The sequence below is a fragment of the Ictidomys tridecemlineatus genome, chromosome 15 (assembly GCF_052094955.1).
Source record: "Ictidomys tridecemlineatus isolate mIctTri1 chromosome 15, mIctTri1.hap1, whole genome shotgun sequence".
NCBI lineage: Eukaryota > Metazoa > Chordata > Mammalia > Rodentia > Sciuridae > Ictidomys > Ictidomys tridecemlineatus.
In genome coordinates, this window is record NC_135491.1 from 7,656,135 (window position 1) to 7,680,177 (window position 24,043).

At 41.0% G+C, this 24,043-nt stretch overlaps 1 protein-coding gene across 1 annotated transcript; it reads right to left on the reverse strand.

Annotated features, from left to right (window-relative positions):
• Positions 1–6,704: 6,704 nt before the first annotated feature.
• LOC101974692 (vomeronasal type-1 receptor 4) lies at positions 6,705–7,854 on the reverse strand. The gene has a single exon (XM_005336727.3). The coding sequence runs from the start codon at positions 7,819–7,821 to the stop codon at positions 6,907–6,909; it is 915 nt and encodes a 304-aa protein (XP_005336784.2). The 5' UTR covers positions 7,822–7,854; the 3' UTR covers positions 6,705–6,906.
• Positions 7,855–24,043: the final 16,189 nt, after the last annotated feature.

Below are 24,043 nucleotides of genomic sequence, written 5' to 3' on the forward strand. Positions count from 1 at the left end.
AAGATGTTGTGTCCACCAAAAACTAAATAAATATTAAAAAATTCTCTCTCTTAAAAAAAAGAAAAAGTAGTTGAAAAGTTGAAAGTTTGGTGAGAGACATAGATAAACCATTAAGAAGCTGAGCTAGACAACAGGATGCATTGAAAAGCATTCATACTTAAGCATAACATTATTCTTGGTGAAGTATAATAATTGTATGAATTATTGGAATTCATTTGATATGTTTGCAAATGCACATCAAATAATTTGCTCTGTTTCATTCCCCACTACCTCACCTTTCACCCCATGATTTTCACCCTGGAATCTACTGGCCTCCCTTCTGTTCTCATGAAATCCTTTTTGTTCTTTCTTCTCTCTATCTTGCACATATGAGAGAACATATATGACCCTTAACTTTTTGAGTCTGGCTTATGTGACGTAATATGATGCTACCCAGTTCCATGCCTTTTCCTGGCAAAGACATCATTTTTTCCCCTCTTTATGACTCAAACAGTTTCCACATAATTCTCTCAAAAGATGCAGAAAAAGGGCTGGGGTTGTGGCTCAGTGGTAGAGCATTTGCCTAGCACGGGCGAGGCCCTGGGTTCGATCCTCAGCACCACATAAAAATAAAATAAAGGAATTGTGTCCAACTACAACTAACAAAAAAAAGATGCAGAAAAAATAAACAGTTGACATTGTTCAGCTGAATTAATGTTTAAAAATGTAAAGACTACACTCAAGGCCAACATCATCTAAGCACAGGAAAACGTAAGCATTTCTTCTAAAGGCAGGAACAAGAAGAGGAAGTACACTCTCACCACTCTTATTCTTGAAATTCTAGCCAGAGTAATCAGACAAGAAAAGGAATTAAAGGGAATAGATATAGAATAAATAACTATATGAAAAAAATATAAAAAGAACAAATTTTCAGTTTTTGCTAATGACCTGATCCTATATTTAGAAAACCCATACACCCCAACCATACACTTCTTGAAGAAATTCAGCAAAATACGATATAGAAGATCACAATATGTATCAATCGTTTTCCTATACTCCAAAAGTTGCTGCTCAAAAAGAAATTAGGAAAACAATCTCATTTATAGGAACCTGAAAAAAATAAATGTAAATAGAGAAGTGAGACTTTCACAGTTCGGCCTGTGAATTGGAAAGTGGCCTATGCTGCCTATGTGAGGGACTCCCAGGGTTGAGCACACTGAATCTGGAAGTTGTGGTTAGCACAGTCACCACACTCAGCTCCATCACCATGGCAACCTGGCCTCCCTCAGGCACACAGCATGTCCCTTTCCTTCTGCTTTTCTGCCACTGAAATATTAGCCCATTGTTTGCTGCTCCTAAGTGTGTTGCTAGCTCTTTGGATCACTCTGACCCTCAGCTACATTAGCCCAGTGACAGGCTATGCATAAAAGCCTGCCTATGCAATCATGAAGTGGACCGAGTTCTGTGAAACTGGTCTCTGGAGGTCTCTTTATGACTTCCATTGCCACACTCTCCTCAGCTGTTCGGTGGGCTTTGGCTGGACCGAGGGAGCCCACACTCTACAGTGAAAATAATAGAACATTGAAGAAATTGAACAAGATGGAAAGACCTCCTATATATTTGGATAGAGAGTATTAAAATTGTCAAAATGGCCATACTACCCAAAACATACAGATTCAATACAGTTCCCTTCAAAACACCAATGGCATTCTGCACAGAACGGGAGAACAAAAGAGACTGAGAATACCCAAGCCATCCTCTGCAAGAAGAGTGATGGTGGAGGCATCACAGTACCTGATCGTCTATCATACTGCAGAGCTACAGAGAAAACAAACATGATGTTGGCACCAGAACAGACACAAGTATCAGTGGAGTAGAATAGAAGACACAGACACACCCACATAGTTACAGTTACTGGGACTAGATAAAGGTGCTACAAACACCTTGGAGAAAAGATATCCTTTTTAACAAATGGTGCTAGGAAAACTGGATATCCATATGTAGAAGAATGAAACTAGATCTCTCTCTTTCACGCTGCCTCCAATTCAAGCCCAAGTGCATCAGAAATAAACCTAGGAATTAGACAAGAAATTCTGTAACTGCTAGAAGTAAACTTAGGGTCAGCACGCCAGCATCAATGACACAGGCACTGACTTCCTTAACAAGATCACTCTAGCTCAAGATATAAAATCGTGAATCAGTAAATGGAACAGCATCAAAATTCCTCTGCACAGTAAGGCAATTATTGACATCATGAAAAGAGAGCCTATGTTATGGGAGAAGATCTTTGGTAGATATTCCTCTGACAAGGGATTAATACACAGAATACATGAAGAACTCAAAAATCTTAACAAGATAAAACAAATAACCCAGTCAATAAATGGGCAAAATAACTAAACAGAAAGAAAAAGTACAAATGTCCAATCAGTACATGAGAAAAATGTGCAACTTCTCTACAATCAAGGAAACTTTTAATAAGAGAGGTAAATAGGGAGCCTGCATCCTGGGAACAATTTTTTACTCCTCACACTTCAGATAGAGCCCTAATATCCAGAGTATACAAAGAACTCAAAAAATTAGACAATAAGATAACAAATAACCCAATCAACAAATGGGCCAAGGACCTGAACAGACACTTCTCAGAGGAGGACATACAATCAATCAACAAGTACATGAAAAAATGCTCACCATCTCTAGCAGTCAGAGAAATGCAAATCAAAACCACCCTAAGATACCATCTCACTCCAGTAAGATAGGCAGCCATTATGAAGTCTAACAATAAGAAGTGCTGGTGAGGATGTGGGAAAAATGGTACACTTTTACATTGCTGGTGGGACTGCAAATTGGTGTGGCCAATTTGGAAAGCAGTATGGAGATTCCTTGGAAAGCTGGGAATGGAACCACCATTTGACCCAGCTATTCCCCTAAAGACCTTAAAAGAGCGTACTATAGGGACACTGCTACAACGATGTTCGTAGCAGCACAATTTACAATAGCTAGACTGTGGAACCAACCTAGATGCCCTTCAATAGATGAATGGATAAAAAAATGTGGCATTTATACACCATGGAATATTACGCAGCACTAAGAAATGACAAATCGTGGAATTTGCAGGGAAATGGATGGCACTAGAGCAGATTATGCTAAGTGAAGCTAGCCAATCCCTAAAAAACAAATGCCAAATGTCATCTTTGCTATAAGGAGAGCAGCTAAGAACAGAGCAGGGAGGAAGAGCATGAGAAGAAGATCACCATTAAACAGGGACGAGAGGTGGGAGGGAAAGGGAGAGAGAAGGGAAATTGCATGGTAAATGAAGGAGACCCTCATTGTTATACAAAATTACATATAAGAGGAAGTGAGGGGAAAGGGAAAAAAACAAGGGGGAGAAATGAATTACAGTAGATGGGGTAGAGAGAGAAGATGGGAGAGGAGGGGAGGGGAGGGGGGATAGTAGAGGATAGGAAAGGCATCAGAATACAACAGACACTAGTATGGCAGTATGTAAAAACGTGGATGTGTAACCGATGTGATTCTGCAATCTGTATACGGGGTGAAAATGGGAGTTCATAACCCACTTGAATCAAATGTATGAAATATGATATGTTAAGAGTTTTGTCATGTTTTGAACAACTAATCATAAAAAATAAAAAAAAAAACATAAAAAGACCAACAAAGGAGGCTTTATTTGAGACTTTCTCCTGGGGGGAACTCCATCAGACTGACAGAGTGGACAGGAGAAAGGTCTGGAGAGAAACCGACTGGATTGGAATTTTATGGGGCTCTTGGCAGGAAGGGAAGGGCTTGGAAAAGGAAGAGGGATTTTTAGGGTCCCTTGTCCCGCTGGAGTTGGTCAGGGGAGCTGGGAAACTCCAGGATTGGCCAGGGGTTCCTGATGATTGACAGGTGTTTGTCAGGAGACCCCGCTGATTGACAGGCATTTCCTTGGGCTTCTGATTGATGTTTCTTTCCTGTGTGCATGCGGGCTGTTTGTGTTTTGTTCCTTCTTGGTGCTTGCCTAGGTCACTGCCACCAACCTGACAGTCAGGTCAGCCAATCTAATAAATCCACTTTTTGTAATCATAATTCCTGTTGATTCTGTTTCCCTAGAGAACATTGACTGATACAGAAATTGGTACCAAGGATTAGGGTTGTTACTGGGCTAACCTGATAATGTGGGTCATAAGTTTGTGGAGCATTTTGGAATTGGTGGGAGGAATTTTGAGATGCTTAGCAATGCAAGCTGGAAATGCTTTAGACTGTGATCAGTGAAGCTTTCTGATGGGAGCTCAAAAGACCAGAATGTCAATAGTCCATCATGGACAGTGAAGAGAGGGATCAAGAGGGTTTAGAGGAAAAGGAGGAAACTATGGGTAATTGGACTAGGGGCCATTGGGGTTCTCTTCTGGCTAAGAAGGTGTCTGCATTTTGCCCGTGTCCTGAGACCTTCTGTGAGGCTGATTTTTAAAAGTGATGGACTTCTTAACTGGGCAGAAGTAATTTCTATTCATCATAGCATTCAGGTGGTGGTGTGGATATTGCTGGTGGCTTTTAGCCTAGTTCATTGTGATATTCAGGAGCAGAAAGCAGAGCAGAAAGATTTGAAAAACCTGGACTTGAAAGGCCAGAATGAAAGGAGGCTAAGGAAGTTGCAGTTTTTAAAGACATTAAGGCCACTAAAGAAATGCTAAAGTATTGGCCCAGAGACAATGTCAAAGATGGCCTGAAGGCATCTCTGGAATTTGCAGGACTACACCCATCTCAGACTCAAGAAAGTAAAAGTAAAAATTTTCTTGAGAAAAGACCTTTGGGGCACACTTTTTGCATAAGGGGGCCTAGAAAGTTTTTCAACATGCTCAGCTACCCATGCACTCAGAGGCTGCTACAACCAGGGTCCCTGGAGGCTTGGCTACTGCTTGAAATGGAGAGATGGCAGTAGACCTTGGCATCAACCATGTGGTGCTAGTTCTTCAGGAATGCAGGATGCTGGAGTTAGGGCATCATGGAGGCTTCCACTAAGATTTCTAAGGAGGCCTTGGAGGCCAGGAAAAGCATAGCAGGGCCTGAGTCCCTGCAGGTCCCCAGAAGTCCAAGTGTGGAGATATGAGGAGGAAGCCAAAGCTGCAGTGGACACCTGAGATTAAGAAATGCCAGTAATGTGAGACATCATCCTACAAAAGCTGCAGGAATCAAGCAGAGAAGAGCCCACAGAAAGGCCTGGAGAGAACAAGATGATGCCCTGTGCCCCAGGGGCTGGACAGGAGAACAGGACTTGTTTGCCCAACTGGAATTCGATCTAGCTCTGGTTCCATCCCTTCTCTATGCCCCTAGTTGTGTAAATAGAAATGTTCACTCTATACCTTTATATATTGGACACTTGTAAATTGCTTTTATTTTTACAGGTTCTCACAATGTGAGATTACTTTGAGACTCAGAGAAGACTTTGCACTTGAACCGTGAGCAATCTTGGAACTGTTGAGACTATGGGGACTCTTGGGAATGGATTCTATGTATTTTGCATGGTCAGATGAGTGTGAGCTTTGAGGGGCCAGGCCCAGAATCTTATGGTTTGGATGTGAGGTGTCCCCCAAAAGCTCATGTGTGAGACAATGCAAAAAGGTTCAGAGGAGAAATTGTTACTGCCGTTTACCGATGGCGAGTCCTTGCTTCCCCAAATGCTGAAGTGTAACACCAGAGAAGCTGGCTGAGGCAAGTGTAGAGTGGAAAGTGGAGGCTTTATTAAGGACAGCAGAAAAGACTTCCTCCCAGAGGAAGAAGGGGGGCCTGAAAGGTGGAAAGGGGAGGTCGTCCCTTTTTTATGTCTAAGGTCTATTTTAGTCTCCCACGTTCCTGTCCTTTGTTTCCTTCTATCCTGCAGTGACAGAAAGCAGATGGGAAGGCCAAAAAGTGGGAGACAGGGGGACTGATGGAGCTGGGGGGAGTAACCTGGGCAGGAAGGGCCTGGGGTGGTCTGATTAGCACCTCCCTGTTTGCTGGGAGCTGCTTCATTAGTTCCTTAGGATGGGTTCCGGGCCTTGAGGACATTCACTTTTCAATTTCCCCAGGTGTTGTTCTGGTTTCCTGGACTCCATTCTCGATAATGGTCTCCATTTTCTTTATTCTACTTGATATTAGACCCAATTTACCTAAATACAGTAACTACTCATCTTTAAATCTGGCTTCAAAATGACTAGGTTTTAAGAGTTTTAACCCAATCAGTGAATTAAGTGAAGTGGTAGGGTGTGGCTGCAGGAGGTGAGAATTAGGGGCATAGTGTTGGGGTATTTATATTTGTATCTGTCAAGTGGAAAGCGCTCTCTCTGCTTCCTGATCACCATGGTTGAAGCTGCTTCCCTCTGCCACAGTCTCCCACCATGATGTTCTCTCTAATGTTGTGCCTGAGGATTGGAGCCAGCCTATAGACTGAGACCTCTGAAACAATGAGCCCTCAGATAATCCTGTCTTCCTTCAAAGTGGTTCTGGTCTGGTCCTTTAGTCAAAGTAGCAAAATAGCTCCCTAACACAGATACATAGAAGCAGTTTCTTAGGCCAGCACATTTTAATAGAAGTATGAAATCCACAAATGTAATTTTATATTTTCTGTAGCTCTATTTTAAAAAGGCAAAGCAAGCAGATAAATCATTTTAATATCATATAGAAAATGCACTCACTTTACAAAAGAATAATAATTTAAGGATGTAATCAATATGAAAATTGTTGCAGTGATACATACATACACTTACTCAAACTAAGTCTCCTAATTGTGAGAGCACAATAGATTTGTAAAACATATGAATTCAGACTAGTGCCATTTGAAGTGGTTAAGTTAACAAGAAAAAACCTTTTCCCAGACGAATCACGAGGGACTCTCTTTCTATAAGCATGGTGGGTCAATTCAGCCATCAAATGCTCTTTGGAAACCTGTAATTCTCATTGTGAAAAGGATGAAGTAAATTGGGAAACAATTTTATTATTTTTCATCAACAAAAATGGGCAGATGGTTGGGTAGCATGAAGATAAAACTCCAATCAGCCCCGCAAGCATTGGGATTTTCTTGTGTGCATAAAAGGAATAAAGAGTCAAATAGTTGTTTGAGAAGTAAAAGACCACAAAGCAACTTACAAGCAGGAGGATGGTGCGGGTGGCTTTGTGTTCAGGAGATGTCTGGGAGGAGACACGGGCGCTGTGGAGGTGCTGGGCTCTCCTGTGGTGTCTGTAGAGGAGATTCACCATGTACAGGCTGGTGCCAATCATGAGGGGCACAAACACTAGGTCATGAAACAAGATGACACTTAGAAATGTTTCTGACTTGTGGTTTCCCAACTGCCTGGTTTGGCAGTATGGATGAACATAGCCATAACCAACCAGAGTCAAATTTCTAGTGGCTGTTACGGTTTCAATGGTGTGGATGTAGATGAGCATGTTGATGACCCAGAAGAAAAGAAAGAAGGGACAAGTCCATGTAGTGAGCTTAAATTTAAGCCACGCCCACTTAGAGTTCCTGGGACTGACAGTGATGGCTTGAAAGGCACTCAGGAGAGAGGTGGTGCAGATGGAAACACCCCGAGTCACTCTGAACACATACAGGACTGTTTTGCAACCAACATCGTCCAAAAATTGTCTGACTCCAAAGGATGACGCTATATGTGGTGTCAATGTGAATGTGATTGTCAAAGTATTGGCCAAGGTGAGGTGGGAAAAAATGGGATCCATTAGCCTCTTCACATGACGCTGGACTGAGAAGGTGTGCATGTACAACAGGAAGAGGAACAAGTTGCCTGGGACACCAATGCACAGCTGAGAGACGAGGAAAACACCAAACACGGTGTCACTTGGGAACATCATTTCGTTATTATGACCTCGCTGTGCTCAGGAAGGAATCCAGGACTTATGGGCAGGTGCGTACATTGAGCTACACCCCCAGCCAAGGAACATTATCCTAATGATGACTCTGAATTTTTAATGAGGGAAACTGGCCCCACAATGAAAAATAAATAATTATTCAGAATTATTTTTAACATAGATTTGCATTAATAGTCACTGTTCAGTAGGAGAAGAGGATGATGAAGTATCTACTTCTATGTGTTTCAGGGCCTGTTGAGACCCTTCCAGAGCCTGGATTCCAGGGATTCCTGGGAACAACAGATCACAGAGGTAGGTGACAAAGAAGGTGAAATTCAAGCCACATCACTGCATTCTAGGACACTGAGCAGGGGACCTGGGGCTTGTGTGAAAGACAAATGTGCAGGTTATAAGGCACATTTTCTTTGGAGCCCATGCTGTTTCATCTTCAGCCTGTGTTCCTGTGGTGTTGCTCTGCAGAGCATAATCCCTCTAGGACACAGACTACCTGTGTGCTGATGTCTTGGAGTTTCATGACACATACACTTCAGCCGAATAAATGATGGTTAAACACTCATGGGACATAGCGTTTCCCACCTGGGGACTTTTCATCTCCCTCCCTACCCATGGGTCAAGCTGCGATGATCTGAGACATCTGTGGTTCTCACACCTTGTGCAGGGGTACTGACATGCAGAAGGTCAAGGCCAGGATTGCTGCTCAGCGACCCACACAGTGCTCCACACAAATCCCATAACATTTGAATATCCAGCAGAACTGGCTGTCATCATGGTTGATAACCCAGGATAACAAAGGGACCCTACATCCTGAGGACTGCAACATGGATAAATGCTACCCATTGGTCCGACGTTTGTGTCTGCTTCTATGGGAACAGAATTATTTTCACAATGGTAATTGCAGAAGAAATAATATGGTGTTTGAATAGGTTGACAATGAAATTAACGAGGATCACATCTCAACTGCGCTTCTTGGATTTTGGAGTTTATTTCACTATTTCATTTGCTTGGGGATACTTTCTCCCACTGACCCGATTGTTCCTTCACCCGAACCATAGTCCTCCATTCCCTCCTGGACTTCTGGTCAGTTCCACATGTGTCTCCACACTGAGCAAGTGTATGAGCACATTCTCAGGTCATCTCAGGCTGCACTTCCACCACCATCCCTGCTTGGGCATGATCTGTACTTCAGTGATCCCACACTTATCCTGTTAAGGGAGCAGCACTCAAATTATTTTCTGAGCTCCCCCCTTTGGAGGAAAAGGACTGAAACATGCTCATCTGTGCCTTCCACCAACTATGCAGTTTAAATTTTGTGAGTTTGAATGGTTTGAATTTGTGAACTAGTCACAGATTACCATGGCGACCACACTCTCATTATTTAAAATGCATCTTGTCTTTAATCATGATATGATGATTTCAGGATCAACCTCAAATGTTTTGATCATTTTATTTTCCCTAGGTTCACTAAGGCATGGCCTCTCTTCCTCCTCACCCTAGCCAGAGATCTTTCTTCAGACATCTTCTCTCCTTGCTTGGGACATTTGCCATTTCCTCATTTTATCATCCAGATCTATTCACAATATTCCCTTCTATATTGATGTAGTCCACGCTCCCTCTGGCCAGGGGCAGGAGGCCAGGGGTGACATCCCAGGCTCTCATCTGGACATCTCATACACAAGCTGCATAGTCTGGGTGGATGAATGGGATCAGCCCCACTTACTGAACAGAGGGAAAGTGGACAATACAAAGAATCAGAGAGACTCTCATGAACAGCTGTCGTCTAAGCAATGCAATGATTTTTAAAAAATGAATAAATTTTTAGAAACATGCCAACTACCTTTTTTAGAAACATGCTATGCTACCCTTTGGTCTGATGTTTGTGTCTGCTTCTTATGGGAGCAGAATTAGTTTCACAATGGTAATTGCAGAGGAAACAATATGATTTTTGACTCACTCTTACGAGTCATGAAGAAATAGAAAATCTGGGTTAATTCAAATGAGTAAGATGGAATCTATATTTTTAAATTGTAGATTGATGATAAATCTGGGACAGGAGTGTTTCAATCTGAGTTTTATCAAACATTTAAAAAATAATAATAATTCTCTCATACATTTAAAAATAATAATAAAAGCACAAAGAATAGTTCCAAACTCATTTTGCAGAAATACTGTATCCTGAATCAAAAGCTTGACAAGGACACTATGGGGAAAGAAAATTACTGCCCAATATCTCTGAAGGACATGGTTGCCAGCAGCCTGAAAATTTATAGCAAGCAGAATCCAACAGCACAGTAAAAAGATCATTCACCCTGATGGACTGGGATTTACACCTGGGATGAAGGATGGGTCAGCACACAGAAATGAGTAAGTGGGATGCTCACATGAGCAGAATGAAAGGTGAAGACCAGTGATCCTCTCAAAGTATGCAGAAACAGCATCCTCAATTGATGTGGAAATAGCATCAATCGTGATAAAAACTTTCAAGCAATTAGGCATGGAAGGAATGTACCTAGACATAGTGAAGACCATGAGTGACAAGCCCCCCCCCAAACATCATACTCAATATGACAGGCCAAAGCCTTTTCCTCTAACGAGCACATACTTCTCTCTTTTGTTCAGCTTTGGACTGGAAGTCTTAGCCACAGCAAATAGCAGGAAAAAGAAATGATTAATATTGTAATGATGCACATACTACTGAAATTGAACCATGGATTCAATGAAATTCTAATGAAAATTCTAACAGTAGTTTTCACAGAGTTGGAAAAACCAGTCCTCAAGGTCACATGGAATATATATCAAAACACTGTTGAGCTGCAAAAATGGTTGGGGTCATCACACTTGGTGATTTCAAACATTATCAAAGGGCTATAGTAATCTAATTGGCACATTAGTGGCATAAAAATAATATCATTAATCACCGAAAGAGAATGAGGATCCTGAAGTTAACCCAAACACATACAGTGACCTAACCTTTAACAGGGCATCGAAAATTTGCAATGGTGAAATGATGGCTCTGCAATTGTCCACGAAGGGAACTCTGGATCTTCATGTGCAAAAAAGGATGTTGGGTCTTTTCCTATCACCATACAAAGACATCCCTTCAAATAGAAATAAGGATGTACAGGTAAGATTGTCTCCATATAATTTCTTGGATAAAATCTTAACAAAAAACTCCTTTACTTATTTTTTTTCTTGTAGATACCACAAAACTATGGATGACAGAAAAATAAACAAGTAGGACAATTTCAAACTAAAGAGTTACTGAATGACAAGAAAAGAATAAATTGAAAAGGAAGCAGAATCAGAGAAGGTTTCACAAATACTGTATCAGATGCTGGGGGCACATCCATCATGCAACTCAAGAACTAAAGAAAACACATGACATGAATAGACATTTATTCTAAATGAGTTCTTTCAGTGGCCAAAGGCAAATGAAGTGTTGCTCTACCTCACAGACCATGAGAGAAACGAAAGCCAAAGTCACCATGAGATGTAACTTCATCAAATGGCCATTATGAAAAAGCAAGAGGAACAAGCAGCGGTTGAGATGGGATCAAAGCAGACTCCTGGGCACTGCTGATGGGAGTTCAATGGAACAACCTTGATGGCAATTGGGTGGAGTTGGCTCAAAACTTTGCAACTCCATGAACCATGTGCCCTGGCAATCCCGCCTCAACACACACACAGAGGAATTGACATCAGTCTCTCAAAGGTGTCTGCCTCCTGCGTTCACTGCAGCATGTTTATTAAACCAAGATATAGAGACAACTGCGTGTCCACCAGTGAACACGAGGATGCGATGATTGTGCTGTATGGATGGATACATGATGCACACACACATACACACACACACATACACTGAATGAAATAGTATTCCTTCACAAGCAGGAAGAAATGCTCTCTATTATGACAAGATGGATGAACCCGGATCATACTGTATTACTAAGAGAGCAGACAAAAAAGGAAGTATTCTCTGATCTCACCTGCATGAGACCCCTGAACATGTTGCACTTAGAGAAAGGGAAAGAGTGAGAGGTGGATGCCAGGAGCTTGAAGCAGGAAACTATGGACATGTTATCGACAGGTATAAACTTTCATGCACTTGAGGAACAAGTTCAGCGTATCCAAGGTAATGTTTGATGAGAAGATGGTATTAAGGTCTGTGTACTTATGGTTGGCTGAAAACTGATCTTAAATACACTCAACACACAAACACACATACTGATTGGTCAACCATGTTGATTTAGGGGGGCATTTCAGAGCATACAGCACATGAATAATTCCTTACCTAAATATTTATTGGAAATATTTTAATTAGACCTCAATAAAGTTGAAATAAATCTGTAAAATTAAAATGAGTAAAACAGATTAAACTGAAGGCAGATTGCAAGACTGTAAAATACCACATCCCACCTGTGTGCTGTGTAATAGAATCACACTGTACATACAAACGCACACGGGTGAAAAGCAAGAGCACGGACAAGTCTTGGGCATGAGCTCCTCAGCAGGTCCCGGAGGGTCCCAGTCAGAGCAGATGAACTGGCCTGCAGCACCAGCCCATGAGCTGAGTAAGACCCACCCAGTGAAGGAGACAGGGGGACTTCCAGGGAACAATGATGATCACAAACTGCACACTGACTTACCTAAAGGTGTCGCCCTCCATATGTTGGGAAATGTGCTTAAGGGGACAGAACCTCTGGGTATAAAAAGCCCATTGCATTGAAATGCACCCCTTAAATGGCTGTCCTCATATACACATGGCGTCAATATTTATGATGTAAACACACATCCTTAGTGGATCACTGTGGGCGGAACACACCAGGTCAGGGCACATCAAACCCACAGGTCAGTTCACACTCCACCTAACTGCTATAAAAGCACCACCCCCACAGTCACTGTGAGATCCCAGCTTTCTCCCCAGGCACTGGAGAAGCAGCAGGGAAATGCACCCACAGCCAGCCCTGAAGTGAGGGCCACAAGTGCAAGGGCTCATGTGACATGGCAATTCATCTGGAGTCACAAAAGACAAACAGGAAAACCCTGATCTTCAGTATGTTCAAAACACAAAGCGCCTTTTACTTACCACCTGGTGACTCAAACTCTATCATGGAAAGCACTGTGGACGTGCCTTCCAGAAGTAAATGTGAAGACTGGATGAGAGCCTGTGAAAGAATGATGGCATTAGAACAGGAACAGCAGAAGGAGCCCTAGAAAAGGAGGGAGAGAGGATTTCTGTGAAGGCAGCAGAAAAATATCAAAGAACCTCAATAGAAAGGAAAAGCAAAGGCAAACACAGTCCTTGGAAAGACTGCTGCATTTAACCCCTCCTGTGAGACTGTCCCACTGCCCCATGTGAAGGCTCCACAGTGTCAGGTGTACAGTGTGAGAAAGACACTGAGAATCCACAGGTGTGTGTGAAAAGGTGATGTTGGATGGACTATGTCAGTGAATTCAGAGGAACGAGACATGAGAAAACCCTAGGAGACTCGACTTACCATAGGTTTCAGACCCGCAGCCAGCACAGTGCAGTGCTCCCCAGCATGACATGGAATATTGGGGAAAAGGGCTTCCTAAGGATTCCCAAGGAATGCTTCAACAGCGTAGGATGCCAACCACCAGATGCAGAAACATCTGCAAACCCTTCCTAAGGGCAGGAAAGTGGTTTCTCTTAATCACACTGTGAGGGCAGCAGAGCCTTCACAACAGAAGGAAATGCAGTTGAAACATTGATGACAAGAGTGTGTCCTTCCACTTCCTGATGAAAAGCAATCTGCACAAAATCATGGCTGACAGGAATCCCACACTGTGCAAAAGGATTCTAGCAACTGAGCAAGTGAGTTGTCATAAGTGCAAGGAGGTTCAGGATTAGAAAGGTCAGCTGTGTGACCACCCCCAGTAGAGTCAAGGAGAAATCTCATGAACCTCAATAGACACAGAAAATCATGGGATTAAATGCCACACATATAAAGTTAAAAGTTTTACAGATAAAAATAAAAAGGATTTGTTTTTGTGAAAAAATATCAATAATGTCAACAATACCCTGTTTGGGTTAAATGAGGAAAGCTTCCCTCTCATATCAAATACCAGTGCAGACAACTTCTCTCTCTGCTTTTGCCCCTTATGTCAGTAGAGGGCTTTATTGTCAATACAGAGGCAATAATTTATAATCACTGGGAAAAAGTCAATATTTTATTTCTTCATACACGTATCAAATTCTGAGGACAAACTTCTGAAAACAAAGGGCTAAATTATATGAATCATTTGAGAGATGATGAAGTGTCTGTGGAACAGCTCAGTATAAAAGTCACTTGTGGTCTGTATTCCACCATAAAACTATTATCCAACACCATTCAAGAATCACACAGTTAAGTTGCATCAAATAAAATGAACCTCCAAACTATTACATGATAAACTTAGGCTATAAATTTTATAAGAAAATTTATAAATAAAAATGGGCTTGTCATGAGAGGAAGGACATTCAGGAGGAAGCCAGACATCAAATGCAGTCCTTACCAGGCGTGGACTGGGCAGGGGGAATAGAGTCCTGGGCTCCCCTCCTCTCTCTCCCAGGCCCAGGGCTGCAGGGCCCTGCTCCAGGCAGTCGGCCTCCCTGACTCAGTGAGGAGTCTTGGAAAGGCTGCGCCTGGCCCTGTATTTCAGGGGCAGAATGACAGGACCTCTCCTCCCAGAGCACATCACTCACCTGTCCCCTGTTGCCCCAAGGACCTTGTTTACTGTGCCTCATTTTGAAGCCCAGGAGGAGTAACGGGTCCTCTCCCAGGGGCACCGGGAATCTCCCGGTGGACTGCCAGGTGGAGTGAGTGCAGTCACTGCCTGAGAACATGGTTTTCCCACGATGAATCCAGAAAGTGAATTTTAGCATCCAGGAAGTCATTAAAGACTAGTTTCCACACAGCTGGTGGAAATGACCACAAGCCTGGATCCAAGCCGACCCTGGGCAGGACCCTGAGGACTCAGGAGGCCACTGTGCCTCCTCTGCCTACAGTGGGTTTTACCTTCCTCCAGGCTCCATGAAGCACAGGCTGGTACAGGGCACAGTGGGAACTGCCACCCACAGCACAGGGAGCTGCCATGTGTGGAGCACGCATGGCCCTGTGTGGACCTGTCTCTGCTTTCAGAATTGTGGAGACATGGGAAGTGCTCCAGAACTGAGCTCTGAAATGTTTTCTACGCAACCTGTGATAGAAGCTCAATAAATGTAGTTAAAGCACATTCCTAACGTGATGAATTGTGAAATGAAGTCAGTGTCTCTCAACACCTAAAATACATGCTCCCAAGACTAAAGAAATGTTAGTTCTCCTAAGGCCCAAAGTCCCTGCATTGCCCATATATTCTTCACCTTCTAAAACCTGTGCAGATTTAAATTTACCAGTCCAATCTTTGGGTTGTTATGGGCTTGTGCTTTTGTAGAAGGCATATGCTGCATGAATTCTTCTCAAGTTGACATTTTTATCTTCTAGAGGGATTAATTAATTTCCGGAGCTTAAATTTGAAGTTGCTGGTTAATTTTTTTCCTGCTGCCCTGCATTCCTTGTATGAGTATGCTAGAAAAAAAACATTAATTCTATGTAGAAAATACCTAGCATGAAAATGCACAATAGGAAATTAAAAGAAAATCAAAGGGTACAATCCAAAAAGAAAAAAAATAAAAATAAAAATAAAAAAAAGAATCCACCAAACAAGTAAAGAAGGCAGTAGTAGAGATAATGAGAGTCTAGAAGAGTTGAGTGACACTGAAAGAGAAAAGGGGTAGTCGTCACTCCTTTCCTACCAGGAATATTTGAAAATTGATAGGATTAAATTCGCCAATCAAACCCCAAGTTTCCAAAAGCTGTAAAATCCATAGTTCAACTGTGTGCTGCCCAGAGAGCTTCACCAAACACCAAGGACACAGGTGAATATAATGGAGTGGGTAGGATTTCATGCACATGAGAGCCTAAGGAGGGCAGATTGGCTTTGGCAGAATCAGGCAAATAGACATTAAGTCATGATCACAAGAAAGCAGCAGGACATTATGTGTTGATCAAAAAAATGAATATTCTGAAGAATGTATAATACCCATTATAAAGCTGTGCACACCAAAAAAAAAAAAAACGGGGAGAAGAGGGGGAACAGGTACAGATATGGAGTTTAGGGCAGAGTTTGCCCTTCCTCTGGCACTCTGTGGGTACACGTGCCATCACATGTGTCAAAAGCCATGAATGGCTGGCTGGTGCTGAGACCTGTAATCCCAGCTACTCAGAAGCCTGAGTCAGGAGGATTGCAAGTTCAGGGCTCACCTCAGTAGTTTAGCAAGATTCGGCCTCAAAATTGGAAGAGTTGCTGCTCTAGGCATAGGTACAATGCTCTTGGGTACAATAACCAATACCCCCCCAAACACACATAAACACAAAACCACAGAAGGAGCATCATTGAGAGTGAACCCTGGATAATGATGATATGTCAGTCTATGTTCTTCAGTTCCAAGAAGTGTTTCACTATGCTGAGATACCGAAAGAGGGAGGCTGTGCTTCTGTATGAACAGAGAGAAGGGGGGAGGTGACATTCAGTCCTTCTATGAACCTAAAACTGGTCCAGAAAATTAATTTTGCCAAAAAAGAAAAGAAAAACCACTAAACTAAACCCTACATTACAATTCTGCCTTTGTTCTGCCTTGAAAACGTAAGCCATTTTTAGCAATGTCCCATAGCATATGATGCCATAAGAGTGGTCAAAATGTTTCAGATTTCAGGTGTTTGTACTGAGGATGCTGAACCTCTTATAGTCTGAGAATTCTGAGATATAGCTCTTGGGATTCTGTGAAATCCATAATCTCGGGTTTAAGCGAGGTGACAGCAGGTACTGTTTAGAGCCCAGTGGTGGACATCTAAGGGGACAGGGGCTGGGAGGGCCCTGCTGGGGCTTCAGGAAGCTGCTCATGCTGTTTCCTGATTCAGGTGGGGAACCTGAGTGTATCCACAGTGAAAATTCAGAGAGCAGTAACATTTTAGGACGTGCATTGCAATTCCTTTAAGAGACAGAAAACTAACCAGGTCTGTATCCTTGAAGGACAGCTGGATTGTGCTAAACCTGGATGGAGTAGAGAAGATGATGGAGAAGAGAAATTTGAGATTTTTTTCCTCAAGAGGATCATGAAGGGAGGAAGGCAGAGAGGGCTGTGGAATCACTCAGCCCATTGAGACTCTGCAACTCATTATCAAGAGTTAAAGCTGAAGTTGGTGACAGCAGGTAGTGTTTTGATTCTGCAGTCTAGCTGGGAAAAATAACTGGGAGTTGACAGCAACTTGAAGATTGAAGTGGGAACTGCTTTATTGCAGGGAAACTCAGTGAGAACTGAGCAGAACTCAAGGTAGCAGGCACCCAAGGTAGCAGGAGCCACTTTATTGCAAACAGCAGAGGTATATATACCTAACTGATTATACACAGCTTGACTCAATTAACATCATCTAGATACAGAAGTCAGTCAATAAGGAATCCTCACCATCTTAATGGCTCAGTGGCGTTGCCTAACAAACCACTCATCCTGGCAAACTGCCAGGTGCCATCTTGACTTGTTTTGCGGTCCCCAACATCTCCTCCCTTTTGTTTTATTAAACAATAAGTATGTGGTTTAGGGACCATGCCTTTTTTAGGTTGTCCAATACTACATATGGTCCTTACCCGTCATTGGATTATCTGATCTCAAATTGTCAGCCTCCTGGCTTAGGTTGGTACCATTGTAATTGGATCTTACCCGTCTTTGACTACAGGCCCAACATATTTAGCCATACTTGTGGATAATGACCATAGTGGTTTTTATACAAACACCAAAAACAAACTGCCACAAGCAGAAGGAGGAGGATACATAATGCCACGATACCAAGTCAATGACGACTCCAAGTAAAAAGCCCTTGGAAAAATTGTACCACTGATGACACTGTCAGCAAAGATACCCTGGTACTATTAAAAGTTACATTTTGTTGTCTCAATAGATTTATAATGCATAGAACTGATACACAGTCTAGGTTCTACAGTTTGTGTGATAGCTATCATAGAAGCTGCAGCAGCAACAGCAGAAAGAGCAACAGCTGTGATGATGGTAGCTGTAATTCCAAAGTCTCATTTGATTTTTCAGTAATACTGAAAATTCTTCTTTTTTTGTCTTCACTGGCACTGGGGTGAAAGTAGGAATTCTGGCAATGATGGCTAAAGAAAATTGTGTAGCATTCCAGCAGGCACTAAGAAAACAATTTTTGGAACAATTTACATTATCCTGAACAGAATTATTAGATATAATGAAGAGGAAAGGTGAAAGTAAACAAATAGATCTGTTAACCTCCTTTTTTGTTCACTTTTTAAAAACAATACCCAATTTAATGACCTGCACAAAGCAAGACACAGCTATTTAATCTCTTGCCAGACATCGCCCCTCTTGGTGTGATGCTGTACAGGTCTCTGTATAAAGTCCTTGCTGTCTCAGCAGCCAATCAACTTATAGTTTATTTTTTTCTGGGTTTTTGTTTTGTTTTGTTTTCTTTCTAATCGAGGTGTGAAAAAGTTCTAGGTTCAGTTGAAATTCCTGATGAAGAAACACAATTGAGATTTTTTTCAGTGATAAAATCTGCATATTTGTATTTCAACAATGTAGCTAAAACTTGATGTAAATTCCTCCTTTTTTGGCTTAATGAATATCATTTATTCAGTATGAAATCTTTATACTATATGTTCCACGTGTTAAGAATAAATGTACATTAAATCTTGGTTAAAAAAAAAACAATACCCAATTTTAATTAAACTGTTTAAATCACGTGAATAAAAGATATTTGGATCCATTTTTTCATGAGCGCTCCTCATATATGATATATGGACATACGCACATACAGACATACAACACATAACACAAATGTGCACACATAACATACAACACATAACACAAGTGTGCACACATAACACAATAGTAGAGGCCTTGTAGCTTTTCACAGGCGAAATCTCCATTGCAATGTTTAAAAACTCCACAGTTAATCAAAAAATAGAACTGATCAGAAAAACATTAACCTAGGTCTGTATAAGCTCAAAAAATAAAACAGAAAAAAGCATCCTGGCTATCACCTGGGTTTGACTCTTCTTTTAAAATCTCATCCTTCTTTCTGTAACTTGCATATGGGTTTGAAGGTATTCCCACAAGTAAGCCTCAAGGTTTTTTACATTTGAAATAGGCCTTAATGGTACTCATTATTCATTAGCCTCCAGGTATGGGAGAACCATTGTTGCAGATGTAAGGATGGCTAAACTTGAGTTCTGGATATCAGCTGTTATGGATTTGAGCCAAATCATCTCCTTTTTGGTCTGTAGAAATCACTTTAGTTAGTCTCTCTGGAATCCAAATCGGCTGCTGTTCTCCCCGTGGAAACACACAAACAGACTCCCGACTCCAGAGAATCACTGGGTCAGGACCTTTCCTTTGTTCAGTGAGAATATCCTTCCAAAGTACCTTTGGCTTATGTACATTTTTTGGACATATGTGCCTTTCCACATCACTAAGCCCTGATGAATCCAAATTTAAAAAGTTTAAAGTAAAAAGGGTTATGTTAAGTTTATCTTTGGGGAATTTATATCCCTTCCCAATTCCCTCTTTTTGTTTTAGTAAGTTCATTTTAATAGTTTGATGGGTTCTTTCAGCTATGCCTTGTCCCTGTGGATTATACGGGATACCTGTTATATGAGTAATGCCAAATGATGAGCAAAATTGTTTAAAAGAAGTAGAAGTATAGTCAGGGCCATTATCTGTTTTTAACTGTTTTGTAACGCCCACAGTGGCAAAATTTTTGTAAACAATGAGATATAATATCTTTAGTTTTTTCTCTGGCATGTAGGTAACCCATCAAATATCTGGAAGAAGTATCAACTGTAACATGCAAATATTTTAATTTTCCAAATTCTGGCAAATGTGTGACATCCATTTGCCATATATGATTAGATATCAGTCCTCTAGGATTGATTCCAAGATTAACTTGTGGTAAAAAGGTCACACAATTTTGACATTGTTTTACTATATGTCTAGTTTGTTCCTTAGTTATTTTAAAATGCTTATGCAAGGTATTAGCATTGACATGGAAGGATTTGTGATAATTTGTAGTTTCCTCTAGTATAGAAAAAATATGTATGTCATGTAGTTTTATCTGCTATGTCATTGCCCAAACTAAGGGCTCCAGGCAATCCTGTATGTGCCCTGATATGTCCTATAAAGACTGGATCTTTTCTGTCCCAGGTTAGACTTTGTATAGTGGCAAACAAAGAGAAAACAGTAGAGGAAGGGGAAATCCTACCAACATCTTCAAGGGAATTTATAGCATTAACTATATATTGAGTGTCAGAAAATAAATTAAATACAGAATCTTTAAACATCACAAAAGCTTGTAATACTGCATTAAACTCTACATTTTGAGCTGATTGTTCGGGTACTAAAAATGTAAAAACTTGATCGGGGTAACTATTGCTGCTGTACCATTATTTGACCCATCAGTAAATATAGGAGCATTCATGATAGGTGTTTTCTTGTCATTTTTGGAAAAACTACAGGATGCGAGGACCAAAAATACATCAAAGGATTAGATGGTAGGTGGTTATCAAATGAACAAATAGATTTGCACATGACTATTGCCCAAGTATTTAACTAATTAGCTAACTCATCAATTTGATTCATAGTATAAGAAATTCAAAACACTCCCTTTGCTGCTTTTATTCCTTTGAGTATTAATTGTCCTACAGCCTCAGGATACCTAGTAAGAATAGTGTTAGGAGAATAAGATAAATGTATCCATAATAATGGACCTTCTTGCCAAAATACTCCTGTAGGAATATTTTTAGTTGGTAATACAATAAATAACAGAGGCAAACTTATATCAATTCTATCTAAATGCATATTTTCCATATATGTTTCAGTGAGTTTTAATGTATTTCATGCTTCAGGCGTTAACATGTGGGGTGAATTTGGATCTGATGGACCTTTTAGGATATCAAATAAAGGTCCCAACTCTCCTGTTGGTATGCCTAGATAAGGCCTTATCCAATTTATGTCTCCTAACAACTTTTGAAAGTCGTTAAGTGTTTTAAGTTGATCTACACGTATTTGAATTTCTGGTGGGTGGACCATGGTCGAGGATAAAAAACTCCTAAATAATTTATTGGAAAATTTAATTGTACCTTATCTATTGTTATCTCTACATTATAATTTTTTAATAAGTTTGTAAATGTGGCATAACATTCTAGCAATGTATTTTTATCTTTGTGTGCTAATAATACATTGTCCATATAATGAAATACTTGCAGTTCAGGATTTTGATTTCTGGTGGCTGGATTGCTCTGTTAACATAAATTTGACACATAGTAGGACTATTTGCCATCCCTTGAGGGAGTACTTTCCATTCATATCTCTGATCAGGACCTTCATGATTCAGCGCAGGACAGTAAATGCAAAACGTGGACTATCCTCAGGATGAATTGGAATGGAAAAAAAACAATCTTTAATATCTATAACTAAAACATACCAGGTTTTTGGCAAAGCAGACAATTGAGGAATCCCCGATTGAGCAGGTCCCATGATAACCATTTAGTTATTAATAGCTCTTAAATCCTGTAATAATCTCCTTTTGACAGATTTCTTTTTGATAACAAAAATGGAAGTATAATGGGGAGATACAGAAAGTTGTATATGTCCCTTCTCTAATTGTTGATTGAACAGGTCATGGGCTGCTTGTATCTTTTATTTAGTCAGGGGCCACTGAGGAACCCATAGTGGCCTTTCTGATTTCCAAGTAATTTTTATTGACTCAGTGACCCCTCCTGAAAACCCAATCCATGTCTATCTGTTTTTTGATTTATTTATATTGGTGCTGCTATACCTTGTCCTTATTCTCCTAATCCTTTTCCTTTCCTAAAACCTTGTCCAGCCATAATAGTGAGTGCATTTGGATTGATATGTGAAATGTTATTTGTTAATGTTAATCCCAATTGACCTAAAACATCTCATCCCCATAAATTTATAGGAAGATGATCCAATACATATGGCTGTATAGTTCCTTCACATCCTTCAGGATCCTTCCATTTTAATACCATTGCACTTCTATGGGGATTAGTCGCCACTCCTAGGCCTTGAAGCGTTTGAGTGGCTTATTGTAAAGGCCAATCCCTTGGCCATTTCTGACGAGAGATGATGCTAAGATCTGCACCTGTGTCCAGCAGTCCATTAAAATTTTTTCCTTGAATAGTTAAGTTTAACATAGGGCGAGAATCTAAATCTAAAGAAAGCATAGCCCAATCTATACCTATGGAGCCAAATCCTTTGGATCCTCTTTCTACAGGATGACTAGGAAATTTATCATGCATACTAGGTAATAAGCCTACTGTTCCTTGGGGAAGAGGTCCTTTTACCCCTGTGGGAATGATTTAAACTCCCATCTCTGGAGTTAGTACTGCTTTGGCAGAGGCGCAGATGTCCAATCCTGCACTCCCTCTGGTTTTTCTGATAAGGGAGTTAACGGATAATGTGTCCTGGGCACTACCCTGATGGTGTTGCTGGGTTCCTTCAATGCCCCGTATATTTGTAGTCGTGGGCCCCAGGGCATCGGGCCCCCTTGTCCATTTTTTGGCAACAGAGTACCCTCTACAATAGTCTGAGAATGGCATTCATAAGCCCAATGTTTTCCTTTATGACATTGTGGGCAAACACCTAGTATTTTTCTTTTTGATCATACCCAGTTTTGTAACTTGTTTTAAACCCTCCTCCTATGGGGCAATTCCTTCTAAAATGTCCTGCTTGACCACAATCATAACATGTTTTTGGCCTGGCACCTAAAGCCTGCTGTACTCCCTGGGTTACTGCAGCTGCCAAGACTTGCCCCTGCACCACTGGTTCCCCAATATCTCTACACAACTTAATGTATGCATTTAAGTCTTTTATTTCCAAGGTCTAATAGCCTCCCTACACCATCTACTGGCTTATTCATAGGCTAGTTGTTTTATTAATGGCATTGCTTGTTTTACATGCCCAAAGACTCTGCTTGCTGTTTGCATAAGCCTATCCACAAACTCAGAGTAATGTTCATTAGCTCCTTGTATTGCCTTAGATAATTGACCTTGTAAATCTCCTTCTCCTTGTAAAGTCTTCCATGCCTTAACCGCAGCTGAAGTGATTTGTAAATATATGGCAGGATCATATCTAGTTTGTTGCTGCTGATCCTCATAAGGTCCTTCTCCTAGCAACATATCTAGATTTCTCTGTGGATACCCGGCTGCTGCATTTCGCTTGGCAGTCTCCATACAGAATTCCTGATTAGCAACTTTCTATAACAGATATTGTCCTCCATTTAGCACAGCCTTACACATGCTAGCCCAATCTGCTGGTGTCATTTTATAATTTGCAATGGATTCAGCCATGCTTACAGTAAAAGGGGTTGAGGACCATAGGTTGCTACAGCTTCTTTCAACTGCTTTACAGTTTTGAAATCCAAAACCTGGTGATATCACTGCGCTCCCTCATCCTCAAGTACAGGGCATGCTAATCTTCGAGGTCCTGTGTCAGGATCCCATCTATCAACTATGGGGGTTGGGGGCCACCCAGCATATATTGTCTCCATAGGTGGAGCTGTTGGTTGAATACTTACGCCCCCTGGTGATAGAAAGGTGTTAGTAGCAGCCTCCTGTTGTAACTTCTCTTCCTCTAAACTTTCTTCTCCTGTCTGACTAGCTCGAGAGACTTTCTCTTTTACTTGATCTAAGATGTCTTCTCTTTCCTCTACCATAGTCTGAACTGAAGGCTTTGGACTAAGCAAACAAGATCGTATCAACGTCCATAATAGTAATGTGCCAACTGGCAGAGTTCCTGGGCTTTTCTTTTCTATCCTTTTTAAATCTTCACCATGATGGTCCCTTTGTGATATTAACAACCTCTCCTTAAAGAACCATGGGCTACATTTTTGTATCATATCAACGTATGCCCCAACTGTTCATGGTTTTACTGTGATGCCTCCTTCCTTTAGCAATTTACTTATTACCCTTTCGGTTTGGTTTTTACTAACTTCTGATCCCATGTTTCCATAACAAAGATAACACAACCCACTAAGAAAACACAAAACAAAACCAAAAACAAAACAAAACAAAAACGGAGTAAAAACACACTGTATTAATTTTTCTATTTTCTTGAAATGTG